The 25,671-nt window shown below is 41.3% G+C and overlaps 1 protein-coding gene across 5 annotated transcripts in view; it reads left to right on the top strand.

Annotated features, from left to right (window-relative positions):
• LOC135498061 (uncharacterized) overlaps nucleotides 1-25,671 on the top strand; it is a 133,705-nt gene that overhangs the window by 43,770 nt on the left and 64,264 nt on the right. For all 5 annotated transcript variants that reach the window (XM_064788212.1, XM_064788214.1, XM_064788211.1 and 2 more), the window contains one exon: nucleotides 4,557-4,698. In XM_064788212.1, coding sequence (XP_064644282.1) covers nucleotides 4,557-4,698 — 142 coding nt within the window. The remainder of the gene's footprint in view (nucleotides 1-4,556; nucleotides 4,699-25,671) is intronic.

Genomic DNA, 25,671 nt, shown 5'->3' with positions numbered 1-25,671 from the left:
AGGCTGTCGGGTATTTCCTCCGAGAGAGAGAGGCTTTTCGGAAGACGTTATCCGTAAAGTCGCCGAACCTCAGAGACAGTCTACCCTTGACTCATACGATAGCAAGTGGGCTGTCTTTCGAGACTGGTGTCTGGAGCACGGAGTTTCTCCGGTCGCTCCCTCTCTTCCCAACTTCCTCGACTTCTTGAATTTTCTATTCTCGGTCTGGAAGTTTTCGGTTCAGGGAGTGAAAGGTTATCGCTCCGCTGTTTCGGTCACCTTAAAGCTGACTGAATCATGGCAACCGTCTTGGGATGACGCTGTTTCATCGTTGCTTCGCAATATGTCTTTGGAGCGTCCTCGCTCCATTCAGCTCTCCCCCAAGTGGGACCTCTCGGTGGTCTTAAGGGCTCTCATGAAATTTCCATTTGAGCCCATGCATCAGGCAGATTTTAAACATCTGACCTTTAAGACCGTTTTCCTGGTGGCTTTGGCCACGGCACGGCGGCGGTCTGAGCTTCATGCTTTAGCCTTTGATAAATTGGCTTTCACTGAGAGGGGCGCGGTCCTAGAATTTGTCCCAGGCTTTCTGACTAAAAAACAGGTGCCGCACACTTCCAGGCGCCCGGTTTTTATCCCCTCGTTATCCGCTACGGTCTCTAAGAGACCTTCCGGACAGAACTCTCTGTCCTGTTCGGGCATTGAAGTTCTATTCTAATAAGACTAAGGAGCCTGCTGTTCCCCTAGGCAGGAAGCGCCTCTTTTTGTCTTATAGAGAGGGGTTTACTAGGGAGATAGTTGCAGCCACGGTCGCCAGATGGTTGGTGGCCACCATCCGGATGGCTAATTCTATGACACTCGTTTCTCAAGAGCTTCGTCGCCTAGGCGCCATTACGGCCCACGAGATTCGGGCCATTTCTAATTCGTGGGCCGAGTATACACCTTTCCAGAAATGGGGCACTGAGTGTCCGAAATAGTGATGTCATAAGGGGAAACTAGGCGTTATGGTGGAGGGACGAAGGAGATAGTCATGGTTGACCAACACACTTGAATGCCATTAATGACGGACAAGGGGGAAAAGGTTAGTTCCAATGCAAGCCACCAATTTCGGGAAGCATGTATAAGGGAGTGGCGCTGAACGAGGTTTTAGATGTGGCTACGTGGAGTTCTCACTCTACCTTCTCCCAGTATTATATGCGCGATTGTTCCAAGTTAACAGATGGTATGCTGTCTCTTGGTCCAATTGTCGCTGCTCAGCACGTGGTCTAGGTGTTTCCCTGCCTAGACCACTCGTCGATTTTCTCTCCTGCTGGCTGTCTTGTCCTCCCTCCTTTTTAAGCGGGGGGGTTCCATAGACTGTCGCCGGGTCTTCGGGCCTGCACGTTCGCCCCGTCCAGCTGTCCTAGGGTTCAGCCGCGTAGGACTTTTGAGAGTTAGTCAGTGAGGCCACCCCATGTTATTCTGGGGCGTGCTCCTTCTTTTAAAAAATAATAAAAAATTTCCACATTGTGTCTCTTGACGATATGTACTGAGCTTATACCGTGTTGAGGTGGTTTTTTCCCCATCTAGGAGGGGATGGGTTTCCCTGTTATGCTTCCCTTTGTTGTCAAAGGGCCTGTTGACCTCTAGCCCGGGTTTTCCCCAAGCATTCTTTCTCTGGGTCCCCTGGTCTCACCCGTTGGGTTCTGCTTTGCAGCTTGGGACAGTTCACTTCACTACGTGGTAAGTCACCGTTTACCCTCCTTCCTTTGGTTGTTGGTATTCGATGCAAAAGTCTGACCTGGGTAGAGTATGAACGACATAAAATTTCCATTTCCTGTGGAAATGTCATTTTATTAGTTCATACCTACCCGGTCAGACTACCCGCCCTGCCTGTCCCCACAGCAACGGGACTTACTCGGTGCGCTCGAGTAATAAGTACTGATTATGGCGGCTCACACGAGGCAGAGGCTGTATAGGGGCGCCACGTAGGTGTAGCTAAGCGAACTAGCTAAGAGATTTCTATTATAAATATATTATTTCTTCCTCGGGTGTGTCCGAATGGAGTACACATGCAAAAGTCTGACCTGGGTAGGTATGAACTGATAAAATGACATTTCCACAGGAAATGGAAATTTCGGTCCGATCTGATTCTTGACTTGGCCACCAGGGGGCCAAATGTGGAAACGTAAAAAGTGTGATATCTCTTATAAGTTACTCGTTTTTTATAAAATTCTTATGGTAGGTACTCCTAGTAAGAATATATCACATATCCTACGGGTTTTTGATATGACCTATTCTTCAAGGTCACAGAGGTCAAATGACGTAAATTGGCAGTTTGAGTGACTCCCTATTTCATGTAACCTCTGACAGCGAATTTCGGTCCGATCTGACTTGGTCAACGGTCTTCAAAAATGCCACAAAATTGGTGCACAAAAGGTACCCCATGTAAGTAAGAAGACCCAGGTGAAAAAAAAATAGGAAAAATCATGTATTAGAACTATTATCTCAAGTCAATCTGATTTAGGCTGTACAGATCTTTTGAAACTGAAAAATATATTTATTTGAAAAATGTCACAATTTTTGTACTAAAGGCGCACCATAATTGGTCCATAATCTAAATCCAATTGAAGATGTGAGACATTTCCTTCTCGAGTGTCCATTTACTCTTTCACTGCCAATAACGTTTTAAGACGTTATTGAAAATAGGTCGCTAAATTGCTAAACGCTAAATTGCCAATAACGTTTCAAAATGTTATCTAAGTGTTTCCAACTACCCATCAAAAAGTAAACCAAACTATTGACTCTACGTTGATTTAAACTTCCCGCCCTGTCTTCGGAAGTGTTCTCAGAAGCATTCGGCTCAATCTCGTCCCCAGGAAGTGGGTATTTCGAGTCGGGTGAATTGGTGAAGAAGCGGTTACAAAACGTGCCACCATTGACTAACGGCGGTGCCGCGATCAAACTTTGACCTCTCTGACCTTCAAAAGTAGGTCAAATCCAAAACCCGGAGAATATATGATGTGTCCTTGGTAGAAGTACCTACCATATTTTTTTCAAAATTTTTGAACCAGTATTAAGCAAGTTATTGCAGATTTTCAATTTTGGCCTTTGGCCCCCTGGTGGCCAAACCGTGAGTTACATGAGATCAGAATTTAATCTCTGAGTAGCAGTCACCAAGGGGTACATGTGTACCAAGTTTGAGTTCAGTAGCTTTAGCGGTTACGAAACGTGCCACTAGTGTCTAACGACGACAACGGACGACGCTGCGTCATTGTAAAGGCTCACAGGTGAGCCAAAAATGTTTATTGAGTAAACGATTATTGCCTGGCCAGCAAGCGTGATTGGAATCATATAGTTCTACATGTACATGGTGTTTGCAAAAAAGTTGTCATCTTTATTGTAAATGTTTTGTAAAATCAAACTGAAAAAATAGAGATGAGAAGTTTTTTGAAACATTCTGCATAGCGATTGAAATCAAGAGTTGAAGATTATGGGGAAATTACATCTTTTAATCAATCAGCTTCTGAGGTGGCTTTGAATCCCACTTGGAAATGGAATGAAACAGTGAAATATGACATCAATATTCATTGGAAAGCTATGAGAATGAAGACCTACATGTATTCGTTGTGGTTTCAATTAACCTTTAAAACCCAACTACTGACGTCCAGTAAACACTAACACAAGAACAGTGCAAGGTCAGATAGTCAATCGTAATTAGCGTTGTCATGATGCTATCTGGCATGGGTCGGCGAATCGGGAAGCTACTTTCTTTTTGGAATATGGTTGGGGTATCATAAATTAATTATCCAGATAAATCATGTGGCTACCAGTTAACGTTTGGTTTTTGGACAAAGATGGGATGGATACTCATCACAAATTATCGTTGAGGAGCGCTCCCGTGATAATGACCAAGCGGTTGGGGTAATGATATAAGTAGTAGTGACAATGACTCAGGTGATGGTGGGCAGGGGGCGCAGCCTGCTGCAGGTTTAAATCAAGCTGCACATGGCCAAGGGCGTGGTCGAGGGCGCCAATGAGGGCCCCCAGCTCCTGCTACAAAAAAGTGGTAAAAATGGCAAAAATGTTGGCAAGATGAGGAAATAACTTTAAAATAGGGCTGGCAGTGAAAAATTTAAATAATGAACACCGGACAAAATTTTGTTATGAAATTTATTCTTTCTCAACATTCAATGTCAATTAAGTCGTTACCTAAATACCAGTGAGCACAATGGCCCCTGGCCTTTTCATTAGTGACTTGTTTTCAACAATATTTTTGTGATAGGCACTCCAAGCAAAGATACCCCACATATCCTATGGGTTTTTCGATTTTACCTACTTTTCAAAGTCACAGAGGTAAATTGGCTGTTTGAGTTTAACTATTGCATGTTTCTTAACCACTTAAGCTATGAACTTGAAACTTGTCAGATAACCTCTGACAGTTCGATCTGATTCTCAACTCGGCAATCAGTACCAGTTTTGCCAACAGGTGTGCTTATCCAAAGGAGCTATTGGAGTATTTGCATCGTTTATTTCAAGGAGAACGACTTGGTGGATCAAATCAATCGATCAATTGATGGAATATTCCTTGTTTTCAGATCTTGTGGAGTGAAAAGATTTCTAAAACTTGGGCAATCAACTATTTTCTCCAGGAATGACTTGCGCTTTGACTTCGCTCCAGCTGACAACATGGTTGACAACTTAGACATAGTAAAACAAGTGGTTGTAACTGTGGCAGAGGTAGGTATGCTAAAGTGAGTTCTTGTTGTTGGTGAATTAACCCTTTAAGTACTCAATGCTTTTGCAGCCACATACTGAGCCTATTTTAGGCTAATTTTTGACCTTTTTTTGAAAGGGTACTGTATGTAAACCTATTGTATAGAAACACAGGGCCGGTCTCATTCAGTTGCCACAGAAGAGAGATTTAGTTCTAAAAACAGTTTGTAGATAGAAGCACTGAAGATCATATAGTAATTTCCAGTTAACTGCATGCCACAGGAGCCGTGCCACACGTAAAAAGCGATGGTGTTTTTTGATACTGCTCCCGTATCAGACGTACTGAAAGGGTTGAAGAAAATAGAATAGAGTGTGGGTGTTATGACCATCATTCACAGTGTCACCACCAGGATATAACTGTTGTTCAGTTTTGAAACTCCTTGAATACAAAGTTTATCAACAGTAAACTGGTACACTTGCAACAATGAATATGGAAGATTTTTCACGATCCCCCTTTATCATTTACAGCAGATTTGGCTAGTTTCAAAAGCCTACAATAAACATTTTAAGTTTGTGCCAAAATTATTTTGTGGTATGCAAAACAAAACAACTTAAAGCTGATAGGTCAAATATACATTCCCGAATATGGCCGAATCCGAGCTTTCGGGGATATTTGTGATGTGCGTTTGGATCTTCTACTGAATGTACCCATTAACCCCAGTGCTCGAATCGAAAGCGAGGCATTCTCTGCAGACAACATAGTTGCAGGTTCACATCGAGTGAGAGCGTCCGCTTTGAGAGGCTAGTGTGAACACAGCTTTAAGTGATCTTTTTGGTGAGTCTATACAACACCGCAGTGTCTGTCGTCCGTCATATCCTATTTCAAAAACAGTGGCATGTTTCTTAACCGCTACCGCTGCAGACTCAAAACTTTGTATGCATGGCCCCCCAGGTCAGGTGACCTCTGACAATGAATTTATGTCCGATCTGATTCTTGACTTGGCTACCAGGGGGCAAGAATTGGAAACCTAAAAAGTGTGATAAAAAAAGAATTGGAAACCTAAAAAGTGTGACTCGTTTATGGTAGGTTCTCCTAGTAAGGATACATCACATGTCCTACGGGTTTTGATTTGACCTTATTTTCAAAGTCACAGAGGTCAAATGGCATATACTGACCGTTTGTGTGTAACTATGGCACGTTTCTTAACCGATAAAGCTATGAACTTGAAATTTAGTACACATGACTCCCTACATCATATAACCTCTGACACTAAATTTTGGTCTGATCTGATTTTCGACTTGGCCACCAGGGGGCCAAAACTAAAAAAGGTAAAAATTGCAATATTTGCTTAATAGTGACTTGTTTTCAATGATGTTTTTATGGTAGGTACTCAGAGCAAGGATGCATCACATATCCTACAGCTTTTTGATTTGACCTAATTTTCAAGGTCACAGAGGTCAAGTGGTGTAAATTGGCTGTTTGAGTGTAACTATAACATGATTCTTAACTATGTTACCTCGGACACAGAATTTCGATCCGATCTGATTCTCGACTTGGCCACCAGGAAGCCAAAACTAAAAAAGTTAAAAAGTGTAAACTGTAATAGCTCGCTTATTAGTGACTTGTTTCGATGATATTTTTATTGTAGGTACTACAAATAACGATACATCACATGTCATACCGACTTTGGTTTGACCTTTATACTATACATGTAGCATGTTTCTTAACCAGGATGAATTCCAAATATGTATGCGGTGAGCACAATGGCCCCTGGCCGTTTCATTTTATACCAGAAATCCTAAAATTTTGATTTTTCAGGTGTCTGTGACAATATCAGTCAACAATCTCAATTCTATGGTTTTGATATTCAGACAACTTTGCATGCCAAAATGTCCCCCAATAGCTGAAAAGCAAAAGATCATTTCCCAAAAATACAATGAAATAGACTAAGAAATTAGAGGGTGTGAAAGTGTCCATGCAATTGAAAGGCCTGTTAAGCCAAACTAAAATAATGGTGTGTTTTCAGTAACCTGACCGACCCCACAAAATGCCCCCCTGACCCCAATGATTTATTGAAGAACAGCCAAGGAAATACCCCTGACAGAAAATTTTGCATGGTTCGACTTAAATTCTTCCATGGGGCTGAAAGCATAATTGCAAAGAAATTTTTTGTCGCTTTATTCCAAGAGACATAGGCTTGAAATGAAGTTGAGGAAGTCTGCATGCAAGTAGGTTTTGATATAAAATTGGAAGATTTTTGGTTGATACTACCTGTGGCTGCCGTAGAACTAACATCTTCACATAACGATTCCAACACGTCCAAATCTCATGGTATTGGTCGATCTTTATTCTCATTAATTCACTCTAGTTCACCTAAAACTACAAAGATTCAAAAATGACAAACAGTAAGTCACAAGGCATAAATTGTACAAAATGTGGGGTAATATTCTAGGACAAGAAATCCCTTATACACCTGAAAAGTTCAGAAAAGATGGACTGATGTTGCACAAACTATTTCTTCATGATGTTGTGACAATTGGAACCAAAGTAACCTGTCTTTATAGAATGTATAAATCGGTTCAAGGCAGCAGAACCTTCCACAGATCAATAAAATTTACATCTCAGTTGAAAGATTCATCGTTTTAGTGCACAGGTACCAACTCGGTGGTGCCATCTATCGCATCAGGAAACAGCACTGACGTGACCTTCGCAGGGATTTGCATCCTCAAAACCTAATTTACAGTGCCTATCTTAGCACAGATTTATCTAACAGTACAGCGATGCCTTCTATACATCATTTTTATCTTAGTTATCTCCATTCCCACTTGTGTTTTGCTAATTGGAAATTAACACAGCAAGACGGCAAACTTTCTCGAACTTCTTTCAAAGTTAGCATGGTTTTCTCTTGGGTGGAAACACATGAGCGCCCCTAGCGGACCAAGTCAAGACCCCAAAAGAGCGGCAAAGTAGCCCGCTAAATTTAAATACCAAATAAATCCCTAAAATAAGACTCAAGTGGTGACACTACCAGTTGCCGAATTGGTGTAACTGCAGTCGGGGCCAAAACAAAAAAAAACATGATTGTTTGAGTCATTGTTTTTCCGTGATTCACGTACACCCATCATACCAGCAATATTTTCATTTCAACCTTCAGTTCTATTTGTGTCCAGTCCGAAGTCAAGGTTCGATAATGAGCAATGAGGGCGGCGAAATCCCCAGACACAAAAAAAACAACAGTGGTCATATGAGGTGTGTGAATTTGCCTCCAAAAGTGATTAAAATCGCAGTTTATATGCCGGTATCGATCCTCATGAAAAGTAAATTCAAGTATTTTTCAACCCCTAACAACAATTTTGGCGGGAAACGACTGAACCAATGTATGTGTAACAGCTACCAATCCGTTGAAGCATGATACATGTACTTTTAAGTTTCCAGATTCCTCGTTGACGGAAGTGTCTTTCAATGAGTCATCTCTTTGAACTACCGCCTAAACAACAACATCCTGCCTGTTAACCAGTTTGGTACATATGTATGCTACCTCAATAACTTAGTCCTATATCAATTGATTTTGTTTTCTCGACTTACAGTACCATGTCTCTAATTGACTTTGATTTTAGGGTATTCCGAATTTCTGCCTTTAAATGGTATATGATTTAGATTAAATAACTTTCGATTAGTTTTCTTGACACGTGGAAAGGAATTTCTTTGTCTAAATGCGCATTTCGCCATAAGATTTGTTTCGAGAAGAATACATTTCTTCTACTCTGACAAAACTTTCGATTTTTGATACTTTCCCGTGTTTACCCAAAGGCAGCAACGAGGTTTGTACTAATGTTTATATCAAAGATTCTTTTGATCTATTTAGACCATATCCACAACTCCGTGGATATGGTCTATTGTTTTTACTGAGCCGATCGCCAGGACCCGAGGGATGTGGTTTTCGACACGTATCTCCGAAACTGCCGCACGGAACGACCTGAAATTTGGTTAGGTTACGTTTCATAACCTGCTAACGAACAACGTGTACTTTATTTTTGCAGCCGTTGCCTACTTTTTTAGTTTTCGGGTGATTTTTGATGAAAATCGCCGGTTCTGAACCGTTCCGGTAATAGCACTGCCTCCCGCGTTTTTACCGATTAGGCAAGTTGCTCAACGTTGATCTGTCCCGACCTGAACAGGTGGGAGGATACCCGCTACATGGAAGAGCCAACAGACATTTCGTCTGCGCATTCTAGACTGGGTGAGTGTGATTTTTTCGTGATTGTAATCGCCCTCAAATTTGTGTTGAAACACTGCATCAGACAAAATTAACTCATCAGAGGTCAAGAAAAGGATCTTAAGAATGTATATTCGCTGTTAGTTTGGGTGATTATAGGGAGCACGTCCATCTTTTGAGGCAAACTTGTCATCCGAAAGTTTCCAGATCCCCGCAATGGCGGATATACATTCATCAAAAAAATTACGAATTCGGGCAAGTTTCATCAAACTGTGCGCCTTAAACACCTAAGAATGTCTCAAAATCACCCAGACTCTACACATGAGATATACCTTCACTGAAAATAATTGCTAAAACCTCGCTTAACGTGTCGCGAGTGCTGAAAGCAACAGTTTTGGAGATCGTTTTTCTGTACATCCTGCTCACTCCTGTAGAAATGTACAGTAAAGCACGTATACACGTGCAGTGTAAATGGACACACGAATGTACACACCTTCTGAAAATATTGGTCAGCAAAGATGATAATTAGTGTTTGTTCTGAATTATGACAATGAAATTCATAGACTATTAGCAGGTAGTCAGTGTCTGTTGGTCTGAATAATGAATGATAAAACTTCTGGTGAAGTTAAAATATTTCCTCGCTCTGTTTTACAGCCTGACGCAGTGACGGGGATGATCAGCATCTGTTCTGTTCTGCGACCGCATCAGTAAGGATATAGGAGCCTTGACCACGAGGAGCTGATGAGGCAAAGTCGTATAACCGTCTTAACCTTGACATCGGTGCAGTGCTGAATTTGCCGTCCGAAGACAAACCAGTATAATATTCCAGCCGTATTTCGTTCTTTTCACTGTAATACTTTTACTTCAAAAAGACTGAATAAATAAACCTACTGTGGCAAGATATTATTGCATTTTACGTTTTTACTCTTAGTGCTGATCGGTCATACCCCTTTGGCCTGGCCGTAACCTTGCAAACTGGTTGTCTCGATGCCGTATGCTATGACCATGTATATATCTACTGGACTGGTTTGTTGCACCATGTCGAAGGAATTTTATGTAGAGATCAAGACACTTCCCTCACATCACAATCTACACCTCAAAAGAATGGTTGTAAAAATCCTTGCCATGATTCCCGGTTGCCCCTATGTTGTGACCATGCATGCATCAATGGCCTGGGATGTTGCAACCTACACTTCAAAGGAATGCAAAGTCTAAATCACATTTATTTTTTGTCCCCAGGTTGTGACTTTCCTAACAGCAATTGCAGACCATATCCCTGGTGATAGTGTTTTGTCATCTTAAAAATGAGCACCAGGACAAAGCACCAAAAACCTGCCACTTAAGATCAGATCAGAAGTTACCTACGTGGTGCCAGTACCCACAAGTACATGATTGACACCTAGATCATTTGAAGAAAAAATTGGCAGCAGAACCATGTGTGCATGGAGGGAGGTATTATAATATAAATACTGTGGAGACGCAATGTATTATTGGTCGTCCCAACATTGGGAGCTTTCATCCCCACCAGCCATATCAGATGGCCAACTGGTTTCCCTCACTCGACCAGAAAACTCATCAAAAGATACGAAAGATGTTGAGATTCAGATTACATTTGCTTGTTGTCTGCTGGATTCTGACCATCCATATGCTGAGTTGTTGCAGTCCCAGAACCATCGCTAATTCTAGTATTTATGATGCACCTACTGTCACAACCTAATTCAGCTGGTTATTCAGGGTTATTTGCCTCTGATTTATCTGGTTATATCCTGGTGCAAACCTAATTTCTCAACATGACAAAATACTTTCACCAGGGATATGGTCTGCAATTTGCTGTTAGGCGAATTGCCCAATACTAGTTTGTGTAATGATATTTTATGTTGGAACTTCGTAAAACAAGTTTTAGATCCTGAATTTGGGTCGGATGACCTGACCTGTTAAGAACAATGGTGTCGGACAGCAATTCTTGTGAAAAGCTATGTTTTATATCATTTCTATTGGTTAAATTGCATAGGCCTAAACTGAAATTGTTGTATAAGATATTGAATTCATTTGTTTTCTTTGATTAAGTTTACAACTTGTTTCGTGGATGTTTTGGTTGCATTTAATTGTGTTCACTCGTGTGTCGCGTGGCATAGGCTACTTGTCACCATGTATGAGTCATCGATAGGCCTATCCTTTCGCATCCGGTTGGCTTCATTTAACCGAGCATGCTGGAAATGTGTTAATCGCGCACCTCTCTCTGAAGACAGGGTCGCCCTCTTTTATTGTAATAGTATAATAGTTTGGAACATGAAGTGGATATTGATATGTCATTTAATTCTTAGCACAGCTTTTATTTAGAAATTTGTATCAATTGTATCGATTTTTTACTTAGTGTGTATACAACATTGTGTCGTTACAGTTTTTACGGCGTAACAGCAAACGACTTAACAGCAAAAGGCTGTTTAACCAACATCCAATAAAGATGCTGTGCCAGTATATACAACCTAAAACTCATTGACTTGTCGTTCATGATTGGGGACAACGGGCTACAGTATGTAGCTGCATAAATGTCAGTGGTACAGATGTTTTTATCAAACCATACTTGTTTTTCGAGTCAGGTTGTTCATAACGGTTTTCCTTGATTCGGCTTATATTCCTGTTTTTTCATGATTTGGCTCATACAGTTTTATCGTGATCTATTCTTAACTCTTTCGCTACCAGCCCTCTTTTAAAGTTATTCCCCCATCTTGCCAGCATTTTTGCCATTTTTACTATTTTTTTGTAGCAGGAACCGAGGGCCACATGCAGTTTGATTCCCACCTGCAGCAGGCTGCGCCCCCTGCCCACCATCACCTGAGTCATTGTCACTACTACTTATATCATTATCCCCAACTGACTGGTCATTATCACCATCAGAATCAGGCTGATCACGCAAATTGGTCTCAAATTGGTCTATCTTCACCAATTCACCTGACTCGAAATACCCACTTCCTCGGGACGAGATTGAGCCGAATGCTTCCGAGAACACTTCCAAAGATATGGCGGGAGGTTTAAATCAACATAGAATCAATACTTTGGTTTACTTTTGATGGGTAGATGGAAAAACATTGAGATAACATTTTGAAATGTTATTGGCAATTTAGTGTTTTAAAACGTTATTGGCAGTGAAAGAGTTAATGAATCGCGCTTTGTCCTGATTTACTGCAATCATGATTTTGCCTGATAATTTGATTAGGATTCGATGGGAAATCATGCCAAAAGGCCCGAAGAGATCGACATTTACTCTGCTTCACCAGAACGAGGCTTGCACATCATCATGATCAATCCAGAAATCTAGTTCTGTTTCAAACTGCGAAGTTACAAAAAACAACAGATAATAAACAATTATAAAGCTAAAATCAACTCTCAAACATGGGAGCGCTCCTCAACAATAATTTGTGATGAGTATCCATCCCATCTTTGTCCAAAAACCAAACGTTAACTGGTAGCCACATGATTTATCTGGATAATTAATTTATGATACCCCAACCATATTCCAAAAAGAAAGTAGCTTCCCGATTCGCCGACCCATGCCAGATAGCATCATGACAACGCTAATTACGATTGACTATCTGACCTTGCACTGTTCTTGTGTTAGTGTTTACTGGAATCTCGACGAGTCGTGCCTGTCGAATGACGTCAGTAGTTGGGTTTTAAAGGTTAATTGAAACCACAACGAATACATGTAGGTCTTCATTCTCATAGCTTTCCAATGAATATTGATGTCACATTTCACTGTTTCATTCCATTTCCAAGTGGGATTCAAAGCCACCTCAGAAGCTGATTGATTAAAAGATGTAATTTCCCCATTAATCTTCAACTCTTGATTTCAATCGCTATGCAGAATGTTTCAAAAAACTTTTCATCTCTATTTTTTCGTTTCTGATTTTACAAAACATTTACAATAAAGATGACAACTTTTTTGCAAACACCATGTACATGTAGAACTATATTATTCCAATCACGCTTGCTGGCCAGGCAATAATCGTTTCCTCAATAAACATTTTTGGCTCACCTGTGAGCCTTTACAATGACGCAGCGTCGTCCGTTGTCGTCGTTAGACACTAGTGGCACGTTTCGTAACCGCTAAAGCTACTGAACTCAAACTTGGTACACATGTACCCCTTGGTGACTGCTACTCAGAGATTAAATTCTGATCTCATGTAACTCACGGTTTGGCCACCAGGGGGCCAAAGGCCAAAATTGAAAATCTGCAATAACTTGCTTAATACTGGTTCAAAAATTTTGAAAAAAATATGGTAGGTACTTCTACCAAGGACACATCATATATTCTCCGGGTTTTGGATTTGACCTACTTTTGAAGGTCAGAGAGGTCAAAGTTTGATCGCGGCACCGCCGTTAGTCAATGGTGGCACGTTTTGTAACCGCTTTAGCCAGAGATCTCAAACTTGGTACAAATGTACCCCTGGGTGACCCCTACTTAGAATCCGAATCATGGCGTTATGCAATTCATAGTTTGGCCAATAGGCAGCCTAATATCAAAAGTGAAAATATGCGTTTGCTTGCTTAATACTGGTCTGAAAAATTTGAAAAAAATATGGTAGGTACTTTTACCAAGAGTACATCATATATCCACCGTATTCGTTTTTCGATATACTTTTCAAGGTCAAGGAGGACAAAGTGTCCCGATGGCACCACTGTTAGACAAAAGTGGCATGTTCAGATACCGCTGAAGCTACTGAACTGTAACTTGTCACAAGTATATCCTTGGGTGGCCCCTACTTCCACACCAAACCCCGGCTTTTTATGATTCCCAGTTTGGCCTCCAGGGGCCAAAATGTCACCTTATAATGATACCTTGTCAAGAAATATTGAAAACTGAAACTTATTTAATTAAATTTGATATTCACTTTTGCTTTGAGTATTGTAGGCCTATGTCTACAAATAAAAAGACCTGGACTGTTTTTAAAAAACCCATAAAACATCAGATGTAAAACAAAAAGTGTTACATCTGATTCCTTAGAATTGTTACATCATAGCATAATATCTGTAAACTAATTGGTAATTGTGTGGTTTAGCACTTCATGAAAATAGAGCTGCAGCTAGCTGTAACAGTCACATGGTCTGAGACTGCTGACTTGCTATTCTTAATATGTAAAGTCAAGGACTTGGTGAGCCCCCCTTTAGGTCGGGGGACCACCCCCGAACCCCCCGACGATAGCGTAACGTTTTTACCCAGTATAATGGAGGGGAAACCCCCCCCCCAGGGCCAAACCCCCCATGTTGGGACCATCCATAGTTCCTTCCGACACGTTTTTGTTTTGGTAATGTAATACATTGTGATTGTCCTTATTTATGCACTGCAGAATCAGGGGAATCGGGCGTTTCCAGTGATATACGACACAAATGGGTTGTCGTCATGCATTCACTTTGGAAACGCATTTTAAAATAGATGTTACGTCCTGTTAATGGGGCACGTCATCATCGCGTACATTTGGGAAAAACTCCCTAACGAGACCGGAGCAGACGGCTGAAAGTAGTTTAATTATTGGCCGCTAGGGTGCAGAATGTCGCTCACCCGAATTTTTCACGCAACTATAGCTAAATAGATATTCTATAACCCAAGTGTGCGCTTTGCAGCTTGCTCCTTGGCCCTCTTCAAAAGTTCTCAATTTCTCTGGAATGCAACTGTCAAGTGGTGCCAAGAACTGTCATACATTATTGTGAATGGTGTGGGACAGTGCAGAACTCATCGCCGTGGAATTTTGAGGATTTTTTAAGGCTGTTTTAAGCTGAAGTGTGTAAACTCATATTTTGGACATTCTGTGTGAGAGCAGCCATTTATGCACGGTGTACACTACATTGTACAGGGACTACATTAACCAGTATTGGTCATGTACATGTACACAAGGAAAGATCTCTTTGATCCAAAGTTAGTCAATCAAAGAAGGTCTATTTCACAAGGGACTGTGACTAGCTTGAGGGACTTGAATATCTACAAAAGGTGTTCAACCAGGCGGGGTTCCAGGGCTGGTAGGCACGTAACAAGGAAGAAGAACTTTGCAGCTCACATGAAACTAACATGCTGGAATGCCCAATCGCTCTCTTGCAAGGTGACTGACGTCTGTGAATCCATTCTTGAAAGGGGAACAGACATTGTGACGCTCACTGAGACATGGCTGTCCGGAAAGGAATCAGATAACATAACAATATCCGACCTAACGAACCAACTGCGGAAGTTTAACTTCATCCATGAGCCAAGGAGATCTAAACGTGGAGTTGGTGTTGCTGTTTTGATCCACAACGGTCTTAAAATCAAAAAGCATCAGACTCCTAAGTATGATTATTTCGAATGTCTTGATACCACTGTAACATGCTCGTCGGAATCGATACGCTTGATCACCGTCTACAGACCAGACCCCCATCCGCGGTTTGTTAACGAATTCACCGAAGAATTTGGTCTGATGTTGGAACGTACGGTTGCATCAAATTCGTGTAAGCATGTGCTTATAACAGGCGATTTCAATATTCATATGAACAAATGTGAGGATCCCTATGTCATCAAATTCAATCGTCTCTTGGAGTCCTTCGGTATTACTCAACATGTAATCGCACCCACACATGTCAAGGGCAATATGCTAGACTTGGTGCTTACTCGCAGTAGTGATGTCAGTGCTGTATGTGATATCGAAGTAGATCCATCACTTTCTACTGATCACTTCGCTGTTCATTGTGCACTAAAGATACCAAAACCACAAAATGCTACCAAATCAGTGATCTACAGGAAACTCAAAGACATTGATGCTAAGCTTTTCCGTGAGGATGTTCAGGCTTCGAGTCTTGTGTTAAACCCATGCAACGACTTGGACAATCTGGTGGAGCAATATGACTCTGTACTCCGTAATAATCTAGATAAGCATGCGCCCGAGGTTACCCGCTCAGTAGTGGTTAGGAATAAGGCCCCTTGGTTCACGGATGAGATCTCGCAAGCCAGATTGGTCCGGCGGAGGTATGAAAGGGCATGGCGGAAGGACAAGACTGAGATAAACAGGCAAATCTTACGAGCCAAGAGTTATGCGGTATGTGTTCTCATCAAGCAAGCTAAGCTGTTGTTTCACCGGACCAGGATTGAACCGAGTAGCAACCGTGACCTTTTCAAAATTGTCAATGAGCTTCTGGGGAAAAAGACTGTGTCACCTCTACCAGAACATTCAGACCCAAAAAAGCTTGCTGAGGATTTTAGCGAGTTTTTCAGTGACAAGATCAGGAAGATTCGTAACAGCTTCGAAAATGGTGCCTCTGCTACAGGAACAGCGTCAGGTCGCATAGAAACGAATGGTGACCATGTACTTCGGAACTTTCGCCCAACATCCGAAAGTGAGATCAAGAAGATCATACTCTCTCTTCCGTCTAAGGGATGTTCTCTCGACCCAATCCCTACATCGCTTATGAAAGAGTGTGTTGACTCGCTTCTGCCGACCTTTGTAAAGATCATAAACATGTCATTCGAGTTGGGCCATGTTCCCCCATGCCTAAAGTTTGCGTTAGTAAAACCGCTCCTCAAAAAGCCATCACTTGACAAAGAGGTATTGGGTAACTATCGCCCAGTTTCGAACTTGACTTATCTCTCAAAGCTGATTGAGTGAATAGTGGCAGTGCGCTTGAAGGAACATATGACGGCAAACAGTCTGTATGATCCACACCAGTCTGCCTACAGACAGGGCCATAGCACGGATACAGTACTACTCAGGATTACCAATGATGTACTAACTTCTCTGGATGTTGGAGATGAAGTGTTATTGGTGCTTTTAGACTTGTCAGCCGCGTTCGATACTGTAGATCATGTGATACTTCTTGACAGGCTACACAAACGAATTGGTCTGAACGATATGACATTAAAGTGGTTCGAATCCTACCTTCAAGATCGACAATTGTCGGTAGTAATCAGTCAGTCCTCCTCGAATCGCGTTACTCTTGAATATGGAGTGCCACAAGGCTCCGTACTGGGACCCGTCTTATTCACAATCTATACGTTGCCGCTTAGTGATGTCATGCGTGGAAATGGTGTCCCATACGAACTGTACGCTGATGACAATCAACTCATCTCTTCGTCACGTTGTGGTGATCAATCTCAAGGCACACAGATGGTGAATCAGACTGAGAGCTGCATATCGGATGTTAAGGAATGGCTGTCCGTCAACAAACTCGCCCTAAACGCTCCTAAGACTGATCTGTGTAACATCGTATCCTCTCGTAGAACAGGCTCGGTGACAGGTATCTCAGTAGGAGAAGTCTGGATTCCCAAATCTCCATGTGTTCGTGACCTTGGTGTTTGGATCGATCAGAATATGACTATGCAGACCCATATAAAAATGATCTGCAAGGCCTCGTACGCAAATCTCTACAACATAGGCCGGATAGGAAAATACCTAGATCAGACAAGTCGAGAACGCCTAGTGCATGCATTCGTCACTTCCAGATTGGACTGCAATAATGCCATTTTGTACGACCTTCCAAAGAAGACGATCGCGCCCTTGCAGCGTGTACAAAACACTGCGGCGCGAATTGTGTGCAGGACGAAGAAATCTGAGCACATAACCCCAACACTGTGCGAGTTACACTGGCTCCCAGTGTCTGCTCGGATTGAATTCAAAATCCTCCTGCAGGTATTCAAATGTCTGAGACAATCTGCGCCAACGTACCTCCAGGAACTTCTTTGCACCAAGGAGGTTACACGAACAACAAGATCTGGTTCAACGGTTCTTTGTGAAAAACGAACGAAAACAAACTTTGGGGACCGTAGCTTCGCTGCATGTGGGCCACGGCTATGGAACAAACTCCCCAAGCGCATACAAGATTGCCAAAACACTGACACTTTCAAGGCACAACTAAAACGCACTTATTTACAAGATCACACGGAGAGGGAGCGCCTTGAGCACGGACCAAATCCATGGAAAAGCGCTATACAAAAACTTCATTATTATTATATTATTATATTAAATAGAGCTAGTTCTAGTTTGTGATTCATTTTGATACTTCAGATTTGGGCAGTAGACCAATATAACTTAGCCGTCAGTGTGGTTTTAAGCAGGGAAAACGTATTCGTTTTTCTTAAAGTGCCTTTTTTGGACGGGTGTGTGCAATTGTTTTGTTTATGTCACGTGACCTCGACCATGTCGACGCAAAATTGATATAAAACCACCCTTTTCTGTCATTATTTAGGACGGATATTTCCCTAATAAAAATATAAATATAATTGGCGATTTCTTAGGCATATGTAGCGAATTCCCATGAAGATTTGAATTAGATGTTCTTTAACCTGTTACAACTGGTCTGATTTATTAATTCAGCGCCATTTTGAAAAACCAAAACAAATTGTTTGTAGGATATACAATAATTACTCTCGTTATTTCTCGTCATTATACTCCCGCACACGCGTGTATCTTAAGAGCCCCTCCTAAGAAGGGGGGCTTAGTAAAAAATCTTAATCTCAACACATCTAGCCAAAGAGAACAAACAGTACAGAGTAAGTTGTGTCTTTGTTGGTGGCTTATTATTTTGACTATGGCATCCTATCCTCAGGGTTTGAAAGTGTATGCAGATTGGAGATGGATGCACTGACTGACTCAGTGACTGACTGAGTCTGTATCAAGCATGATTGTGTGTAGGCCTAATGTTTCAGCCTTCTCCACAGGCCATTATAACGGGGCGGGCCGCCCCGTTCAGGCGGGGGGGGGGCGACCTCCTGGGGGAGGGGGACAACATTTATTTCATTTTATTTTTTTAAGTGAAAATAACCTCCCTGAGGAGTTTTAAGCACCTTACAATGCCCAATTCTGCTTCTAAATGACATTAATTACCCTTAAAAGTCATTAAATTTCCAAAACCAAACAAAAAAATGTCTTTAAAAAAATATTTTTTTTGCTGAGCCAAAAAGGGTTTAAAACGCCATACCCGCCCTGTTAAACTGAAATATTGTGGAAAACACTGCTGTTTATGTATGTGTGTGCACCAGTATAAAGATGTTTCTTCACATGGGATAACAATACAATACAACTCAAGCTACAGTGCCTTTGCCCAGCTGTTATAAAGTACAGAAATTCCGTAATTTTAGGGAAATTGTACAAAAACAGTATATTCAATGATAGTATAATGTGCAACACCATAATATCATAATGATAGATAGATTATAGACAATGATAACCGAGAATCCTCTCTCAAAAAAGGCAGATTAATGTCACGTAAGAGTTCGACCTATGAGGCGCCATTTTAAAACATGTGCATGACCTCGTCCCCAATAGCGGCACTACTAGCATCAAGATGTTTCTAGGTCAAGGCCAGGCCTACGCGAGGTCCAGTGCATTATTGATTGGTTTCAACCCCTTCCATGCGACACATCCCGGGGTTGGACCTAAGCAGGCTGGTCTATACTCAGTCTTGGCGCTCCTGAGATGAGATTGTATTGTAAGCCTATCGGCTGTTGAACACCACACCATCAGTCTAAAATTGCTAAGATTATTTTTGGCTCACCGTAGGGGAGTCTATGTAATACCACAGTGTCCGTCGTCCGTCGTCCGTCGTCCGTCGTCCGTCGTCGTATCCTATTTCAAAAACAGTGGCACGTTTCTTAACCGCTAGGGCTATGAACTTGAAACTTTGTACACAGCACCCCCTAGGTCAGGTGACCTCTGACACTGAATTTCGGTCCGATCTGATTCTCAACTTGGCCACCAGGGGGCCAAATGTCGATATCTAAAAAGTGTGATATCTCGCTTATTAGTGACTTGTTTTCGATGAAACTTGTGTTGTAGGTACTCATAGCAAATATACATCTTATATCGTACGGGTTTTTAATTTGACCTACTTTTTAAGTTCACAGAGGTCATATGGCATAAATTGGCCGTTAGAGTGTAAACTATGGCACGTTTCTTAACCACTAAAGCTATGAACTTGAAACTTAGTACATATAACCCGCTATATCACATAGCCTCTGGTGCTGAATTTCAGTTTGATCTGATTCTCAACTTTGCCACCAGGGGGCCAAAAGTGGAAATCTAAAAAGTGTTATATCTCGCTTATAAGTGAATTATTTTCGATAAAATTTTCATGGTAGGTACTCTTAGGAAGAATACATCACATATCTTACGGGTTTTTAATTTGACCTACTTTTCAAGGTCACAGAGGTCATATGGCGTAAATTGGTCGTTAGAGTGTAAACTATGGCACGTTTCTTAACCACTAAAGCTATGAACTTGAAACTTGGTACATATAACCCCCTATATCACATAGCCTATGGTGCTGAATTTCAGTTTGATCTGATTCTCAACTTTGCCACCAGGGGGCCAAAAGTGGAAATCTAAAAAGTGTTATATCTCGCTTATAAGTGAATTATTTTCGATAAAATTTTCATGGTAGGTACTCTTAGGAAGAATACATCACATATCTTACGGGTTTTTAATTTGACCTACTTTTCAAGGTCACAGAGGTCATATGGCGTAAATTGGTCGTTAGAGTGTAAACTATGGCACGTTTCTTAACCACTAAAGCTATGAACTTGAAACTTGGTACATATAACCCCCTATATCACATAGCCTCTGGTGCTGAATTTCAGTTTGATCTGATTCTCAACTTTGCCACCAGGGGGCCAAAAGTGGATATCTAAAAAGTGTGATATCTCGCTTATAAGTGACTTGTTTTCGATAAAATTTTTATGGTAGGTACTCTTAGGAAGAATACATCACATGTCTTACGGGTTTTCAATTTGACCTACTTTTCAAGGTCACAGAGGTCATATGGCGTAAATTGGCCGTTAGAGTGTAAACTATGGCACGTTTCTTAACCAGTAAAGTTATGAACTTGAAACTTGGTGCATATAACCCCCTACATCAGATAACCTTTGATGCCGAATTTTGGCCTGATCTGATTCTTTATTCGGCCACCAGGGGGCCATAATGGAAAAAGGAAGAAGTGCAATATCTTGCTTATTTGAGTGAATTGTTTTCGATAAAATTTTTATGGCAGGGACTTCTAGCAAGGATACACCACATGTCCTAGGATTTTTGGATTTGACCTCCTTTTCTAGGTCACAGAGGTCAAATGGCGTAAATTGGCCATTAGAGTGTAACTATGGCACGTTTCTTAACTGCTGAAGCTATGAACTTGAAAGTTGGTACATGTAACCCCCTACATCAGATAATCTCTGACACCGAATTTTGGCCTGATCTGATTCTTGATTTGGCCACCAGGGGGTCAAAACTGAAAAGGTAGGATGTGCAATATCTCGCTTATTAATGACTTTTTTTCAATGAATTTTTTATTGCAGGGACTCTTAGCAATCACACGATATTGATCTTGTTGATGTCATAGACAATTATTGGTTGGATCATAAACTTATATATACTGCCCTGTCTTATTACTTGACATCAATACACATCTAAAAAAAGTCTTCATGCCTGATTGTGTTCACCATATTCACCTCTAAACTAAGCATGATCCTGCCTACTAAAAGATGTATACGGTGAGCACAATGGCCCCTGGCCGTTTCATTTATATTTACAAAACACAAGGGGTGGGTTAGGGGCAGCGGCATAGCTTGCTTTTTTTTGTTCTGAGGGGGGCAAAGGTCCTCTTTCGCCATTCTTTTTGGCCAAAACTTGCATGAAAAGCACGTTTTGTTGGGGGGGGGGGGGGACCTGGACCCCCTGCCCCCTTTACCTATGCCTCTTATAGTGAGGGGGCTTCCTTTTTACAAATCCTAAGCTAGAAAAGAGGTGGTAACATGACTTTTGGAATGCATGGAACAAGGGAGGCATGTTGTGAATGATGTCTGTAAATTAAAACTATTTCAAAGATTTAGAGAGTCACTGATCTAATACATTCCAACAGAATTGCTGGGGACGAGTTTCTTTGCCGACCTCCATGGCGCTCCATATAATTCGGGGATTCCCAACAATCTTCCGACCAGGTTTCCATTTATAATACAATGTCCGGCGTGTGCTACATATCGATTCTTGGTACCTGTAAACGAGGTCACACATGCTCCAAATTTCCGCGGAAAATTACGGAAATTCCATACTTTATCACAGCCGGCCTTTGCCTGTATGGATGTACATACTGTCTAGTACTTTGTGAATCTCATACAGTACATGAGTAAGAGGAGGGATGTAATGTCTCCATCATCATGTCTAGTTTTCAGCTCTTTTAAAATTCTATGTTGCGAAATATTGTGCTGCGTTCATGCAATGGCATAGGCCTATCACATCATATCTAGCGTAACTAATATTAAGCCACTTCGTCAGTACTGTGCGCAATGCATTGTGGGATAGCAGTGAATGTAAACAAACCCAAAATTGAGATCATTTTTCTTTGTTTTTTTGGCCTACCAGACGCTGCATCAAATCCATGTTAAATTTGATCAATATCAAAGGCTTTCTTTCTTCTTGATAATGGTTAGGACCGCCACAAGATGCCTTTGAATTTGCATGTGTTACACATGCTACTGTTTACATTCACTGTTCCTCGGGATCTGAGCATGCGCATTTGTATTGACGAACTCGCTTATCATTTTGAATAGCCAATCAGATGAAGTACCCCCTGAAGCCCATTTCTGATAGGATGGCTATGAATATATAAGCCATGTGCTGTGTTGATGTTTATTGAGTCAAGAATGGTCGGTGAGATGTATCATGCATTGCACATTGTGTATAGCTAAGTTTCGAAAGTGTGCTTGTTAGCAGAGGTCTAAGATGGGAACTAAAAATGTACACATGAAAATGTATATTTGGTGCATGTTTAGAATTCAGTTGATTTTTGCCAAAGGACACGAGTTCATCAATCATGTGACACTGAAATGGGACTCTCTGTAGCAGAATAGTGGAAGAGAGTCGAATGATTGAACTCGCCTCACTTTGGCAAAAGTGACTGAATTCCAAACTCTCCTACGCATTATTCCCTATACATTTTTTCTAGCTTTCCTGTCTTAATCACTGCTAATATTTTTACATTGTTTGATTTTGCTGATTTTGCACTAGCCTAGGATTTGCAAAATTCTGTACAAAGTCTCTACAAAGTCTAATGACTTGACTCAACTGAAGAACTACACTGTCCACAAAATATAAATATGCAATTTATAGATTTTTAGGCAGCGTTCACGCTGCTGCAAAAATTTCCAGCCACAGATATTTTCTAGGTTACAATAGGAAGGCTCCTTACATTTAGTTTGTAACCACATTTTCCCAATTTTCAAGACACACTCCCCCTTTACACAGACATTGACCCCTCAAGCGAAATGTACTGGTATGCACATTGATCTCTGGTCATGCACAGCTTCTCTGGACATGACCACTGCTTTGTGGAGCATGTGCATCAGTCCCACCTGTAGTGAATCATTGGATTCAGTCTTCTTCCTACCAAAAAAACTTTCATCACCAGAATGCTTCTACAGCACCAAAAAGCCCTGGTCTCTGGAAATGGACTTTGGATCAATCTGCAGAATGTAGCAAGAACAACATGAAATTCCCGATTTCACTAGATTAACTGACTCACCTACAGCCATGTACAAATGCAACAGTGTTTCAAAACCACACATGATGATGCCGACATGTCCCAATCACATGTCCTATCTTTCATGTGATTGCACCACAGGTGAGCACATGGTCCATGGACCATTTCATTTACTTTTCAAATCACTAGTTTCTTCATTCTTTCAAATTGAAAATATCACACCAGAAATAGACATTTCAGTTCAACAACACTAGAGACCTGCCAGTTCATGTATACCAGCACACAAATCCTTTTTATCCCCCGGAGCTTGTGTAGGGGGACATGGTATTAGTACATGGCACCAACTTTGTGCTCGTTTCAACCCTACAGCTTCTGAACGGCTCAAGCAATTTAATCGATACTAGGTGGAAGGAGTGAAGGACATCTGAAGATGTGTCCCACTAAAAATCATCCCGGTGAGATTCCCGGCCTGGCCAGTAGGGGGCAAAATGTTGCGCCGCTCGCCGCTCGCCGGACGCACGTTTCCTGTCCGCTCTATAATTTCTGAACGACAAAATATTTTGGATTGAAATTTGGTGTGCTGATAGAGGGTGGGCCAAAGGTGTGTCGCGTCAAAAATTGGCCGAGTTTGATTCTCCATTTGGCCGCCAGGGGGCCAAAACCAAAAACCCATAAAGTGTTAGAACTCGCTTAATATTTGTCTGATCTTTACCATATTTTTATGGTAGACTATAGATACATGATATATCACCCGGGTTTTTAGTTTCATTCATTTTTTTGCACTATAGGGGGCACTTCCTGAAAATCATGAAAATTCCCTTCCGCTCTGTAACTTCTGAACGACAAAATATTTTTGATTGAAATATGATGTGCTGATAGAGGGTGGGCCAAAGGTGTGTCACATCGAAAAATCCGCCAAATTTGATACTCCATTTGGCCGCCAAGAGGCCAAAACCAAAAACACATAAAGTGTTAGAACTCGCTTAATATTCGTCCGATGTTTACCATATTTTTATGGAAGACTAAGCTAAGATAGATACACGATATATCACCCGGGTTTCTGCCCTATAGGGGGTGCTTCCTGAAAATCATGAAAATCCCTTCCGCTTTGTAACTTCTGAACGACCAAATATTTTGCATTGAAATTTCCTGTGCTGATAGGTTGGGCCAAAGGTGTGTCGCGTCGAAAAATCAGCCGAGTTTCATTCTCGATTTGGCCACCAGGGGTCCAAAACCAAAAACAGTGTTAGAACTCGCTTAATATTTCTCCGATCTTTACCAAATCTTTATGGTAGACTTGGCTAACAAAGGTACACGATATATCTCTCGAGTTTTTAGTTTCATACATTTTTCTGCCCCAGAGGGGGGAACTTCCTGAAAATCATGAAAATTCCCTTCCGCTCTGTACCTTCTGAACGACAAAATATTTTGGCTTGAAATTTGGTGTGTCACGATACTGGGACACCCAACTGAACCATAAACTTCAGTCAATGACCGCCAGGAACATCACACGGATTCAAACTACACATTTTTCAAAAAACACCCAACAGCGACGGGGGACATTCAACGCTATGCTTGTCAACCTATCAATCAGTCCAAACCCTCTCAGCTGAGCGCCAGGTAATTGGGCCTCTTGTTCTCACTAGCCAAAGCCGAATATGTATGGTTTATAGTCTGGTCTATTTACAGCATGTCTGCCATGCTAGTATAAAAACTTTTAAAGATAAAATTTCCTTAAAAAGCCTAGGCACAGGGGTTACATAAGTGGCCGGCACCCAAAGGGTTAAACATGTCACAAGTGCTGTAATCAACCATTTTTGAGGTCGTTTTTCTTTGTCTAAAGTCACTGCTGTAGAAATGTACAGTAAACGCATGTATAAATATTATAAAGGGTCACATCTTGCCTCTTTACTCAGCTTGTTTTTCTCGTCCAAGCTCTTGCTGTCCATCCTTGATGATTCAGCAGTCAATATGTTTAACTATTTTACATTTTCACCCACAATCTATTTAGATAATTTAACTGTTTTAATTGGTAGATTTTAAAAAAGAAGAAGTATTTTCGAAGTTACTGTGTTTTGCAGCTGATGTTTGTGCGGAGATCATACTTTATTAGTGCTTCTGAAGGAACACAATACCTACTGAAAGATGTGGTAATGGGTCATATATGTGTTCCTGAAAGACCCTCTAAAAATACTGAAAAATTGACTAATTCAGGGGGAACATACTGAAGGGGCTATTCAGGGGTTGGTAGCTCAGCCACCAGCGAAAGTTGTTTGGTCAAAGCAGCAGACAACTA

The sequence above is a fragment of the Lineus longissimus genome, chromosome 13, assembly GCF_910592395.1.
Source record: "Lineus longissimus chromosome 13, tnLinLong1.2, whole genome shotgun sequence".
NCBI lineage: Eukaryota > Metazoa > Nemertea > Pilidiophora > Heteronemertea > Lineidae > Lineus > Lineus longissimus.
Note: the sequence above shows the minus strand (reverse complement) of the source record. Positions and strands in the feature narration are given on the sequence as shown.